Genomic DNA, 2,869 nt, shown 5'->3' with positions numbered 1-2,869 from the left:
CCTCCTACACGTCGTTCCTGACACCTTCGCAACACACAACACCCTTACCCCTCATCGCCCCGGTGATCCGACACTAGCCTGGTTATTTGATAACCCCCCAACGCCTATCGACGAACAAACAGATACCTCAGACGACCAGACCCAGCCCGACTCTCCCACACCCAGCCGCGCACCACCCCAGTCCCGCCCAGCCTCGATAGTCCCACCCAACGCCAACCCAACTAACATGCCTCCCACTCCGATCCCAATGCCTGCTCGGGGCGCGCATACAGCGCCCAAATTCGACTCCACCAAGCCGGAAGAGCTCCGTCGTTACTTCGCAGACGTCGAGTACTTGATGGGGCTAGCAAACATTGTTACCACTGAGGATAAGAAGAAAGCATGCTCACGTTACCTCTCCGTCCAAGACCAGGAGCTCGTCGAAGGACTTGATGAGTTCAAAGACGCCACTAAGACGTATGATGAGTTTAAGAAGGCCGCGCTCTCGCACTACGCGGGAAACGATGAGGAGCACTTGTATACGCTCAAAGATTGGGACGCTCACCTTGGTAGCACGGCCCGTGTCGGCATCCACTCCGAGAATGAGCTGGCTGCGTTCTTCCGAACCTTCGTTTGCATCGCCAAATTTCTCATTTCGAAGAAACGGCTTTCCGAGACTGAACAGAGCCACGCATTCTTGCGTGCTCTCCAGCCCGCCTCGCTTCAAGCGGCTGTGAAGCAACGACTTCAGATCATCCGCCCGAACGTCCACGCGGACGACCCGTATGCGCTCGCCGACCTGTACGATGCGGCCAAGTTCTGCCTTGCCGGCTCGCCGTCCCTGCTGTTGAACTCGGTGCCAACCCCGAGCCCCGCCGAACCTGTGGTCAAGACGGACCCAGAGCTAAAGGCGGTGCTCACCTCTATAAGTCAGCTTGTTGCCGTGCTCGCCAGTCAAGCACGCACCAATGCTGCCCCCAGCCAATCCCCCCAGACACCCAGCAACGCCAACCCCTCCGCGAATCCCGGCCGCTCCTCCGGACAGCGCCACCCCGGCTGCAGCTATTGCCTCGACCTCACCCACTTCATGCGCGAGTGCCAGAAGTTGATTGAAGATATAAAAGCTGGATTAGTCCGACGAAACGAAGAAAACAAGCTGGTCTTACCCGATGGAAGATACCCTTCCCGGGCTCTTGCAGGCCAGTGCCACCGCGAACGAATCCTCGCTTGGCACGAGCAGAACCCTGGCCAGAAACTGACGCCCCAGCTGATCGTCGACGTTGTAAAGAAACCCGCTACCCCCACGCCAGTTCCCGCGGTCGACTCCTTCGTCTTGAGCGACGAGCAACGGCTCGAAGCGATTGCCGTCGAGCAGCAGATGCTGCGAACGCGAATGGCGGCGAGGAAGGAAGCTGAGGCGAGAAAGAAGGGGGCAGAAGCAAAGGAGACGCCTGACTCGGCGGAGATCAGCGATCACCGCCCGAAGGCCGATCAGCGATCTGCTCCCGCTGCCACGTCAAACCCCGATTCTCCTCCTACTCCCACCTCCTCGTCTCACGAAGCCCCGGCCCCGGCCCACGACCACGCGACAGCTGACGCACCAGCCGCCCCTGACCTCACACCACCTCCGGGACCCTTCCCCGAACACCCCTATGCCGCCGCTCGTGACGCTGCTTACGCGCCGCCAAAAGAGCGCAATCTTGGCGCTCCTCACAAGCCACCCGTCCGCCCTCCGATTCACGACCCGCGGAACGCGCAAGACGTGTTCAACGCGGTGCTAGACGCCGATGTGACCGTCAAGGCGCGCAAGCTACTCGCCAGCCCGGAAGTCTCGGCGCTGGCCCGCCAATCGTTTACGCCACGCCGACCAGCAGACAAACCCGCCGAACAGCTCTTCAACAGTGAAGACGCGCTCCCTGCACTTACTGGTTTCGACTTCGACCCCACAAACGACCACGCTGCGGCCCGCGCAGCCGCAATCCGCGATTCGCTGCCCGATGCAGTCTCCACTGCGGCCGCAACCCACAACGCGAATGGCATCTTTGTGCCGGACGCGTTCGTGGCACTGTATGACCAAGGCCGCCTACCTGAAGGCCTCATCACTTCCGCCGAAAACCACCGTCATACGCTGCATCCTCCCCATCGTCGACAACCAAGAGTATGTGGAGTCCATCGTGGACCCCGGCTCGCAAATCTGTGCGATGTCGGAAGCTCTCTGCCACCGCCTCGCCCTCCAATACGACCCAACGATTGTGCTACAGATGCAGTCGGCCAACGGAGCGATTACCCCGTCGCTTGGTGTCGCTCGGAACGTCGCGTTCACCTTACGCGACATCGTGTTATACCTCCAGGTCCATATTGTCCGAAACCCGGCCTACGACGTCCTGCTCGGGCGTCCTTTTGATGTTCTCACGCAGTCTGTGGTCCACAACTACAGCAACAACGACCAGACCATCACGATCCGCGACCCCAACACCGGCCGAACCGCGACTGTCCCGACCATCCCGCGTGGCTCATCTCGAGTGACGAAGGAGGGTTTTCTCAAGCTCAAGTCTTCACGTATGAAGCACTGAGCTCCGCAGACAGTATAGCGCTGGTTATTGACCATGACGCTCGCTCGGACACGTTTCAAATATCGGCACACAAGACACTCGAATCGGACACCCGCGAACACGTTCAACTCGCTTACCTCGCCACGTGCGAGAACCTAGGCGACGACCACGACACCTGTACATTGCGCGCACTACATAGCGCAACCTGCCTTTACCCTAATCATGAACGACGCCCCCGCCGCCGCCATACCCTGCTTCCCTTCCCGCCGCCGCTTCCGACGATGGCTTAAGGCCCATTTTCTCTATGTCCTCTCACTCACGATACCCGCCGCCGTCGC

The 2,869-nt window shown here is 60.1% G+C and overlaps 1 protein-coding gene across 1 annotated transcript; it reads left to right on the top strand.

Annotated features, from left to right (window-relative positions):
• Nucleotides 1-226: 226 nt before the first annotated feature.
• On the top strand, nucleotides 227-2,552 carry MIND_00577300 (uncharacterized protein; the record flags this gene model as incomplete). Its single annotated transcript, XM_037362534.1, has 2 exons — nucleotides 227-2,137; nucleotides 2,241-2,552. 2 exons carry the CDS (start codon nucleotides 227-229, stop codon nucleotides 2,550-2,552), a joined length of 2,223 nt encoding a protein of 740 aa, XP_037220455.1.
• Nucleotides 2,553-2,869: the final 317 nt, after the last annotated feature.

The sequence above is a fragment of the Mycena indigotica genome (assembly GCF_014461135.1).
Source record: "Mycena indigotica strain 171206Taipei chromosome Unknown Mind.scaff0005, whole genome shotgun sequence".
Classification (NCBI taxonomy): domain Eukaryota; kingdom Fungi; phylum Basidiomycota; class Agaricomycetes; order Agaricales; family Mycenaceae; genus Mycena; species Mycena indigotica.
Note: the sequence above shows the minus strand (reverse complement) of the source record. Positions and strands in the feature narration are given on the sequence as shown.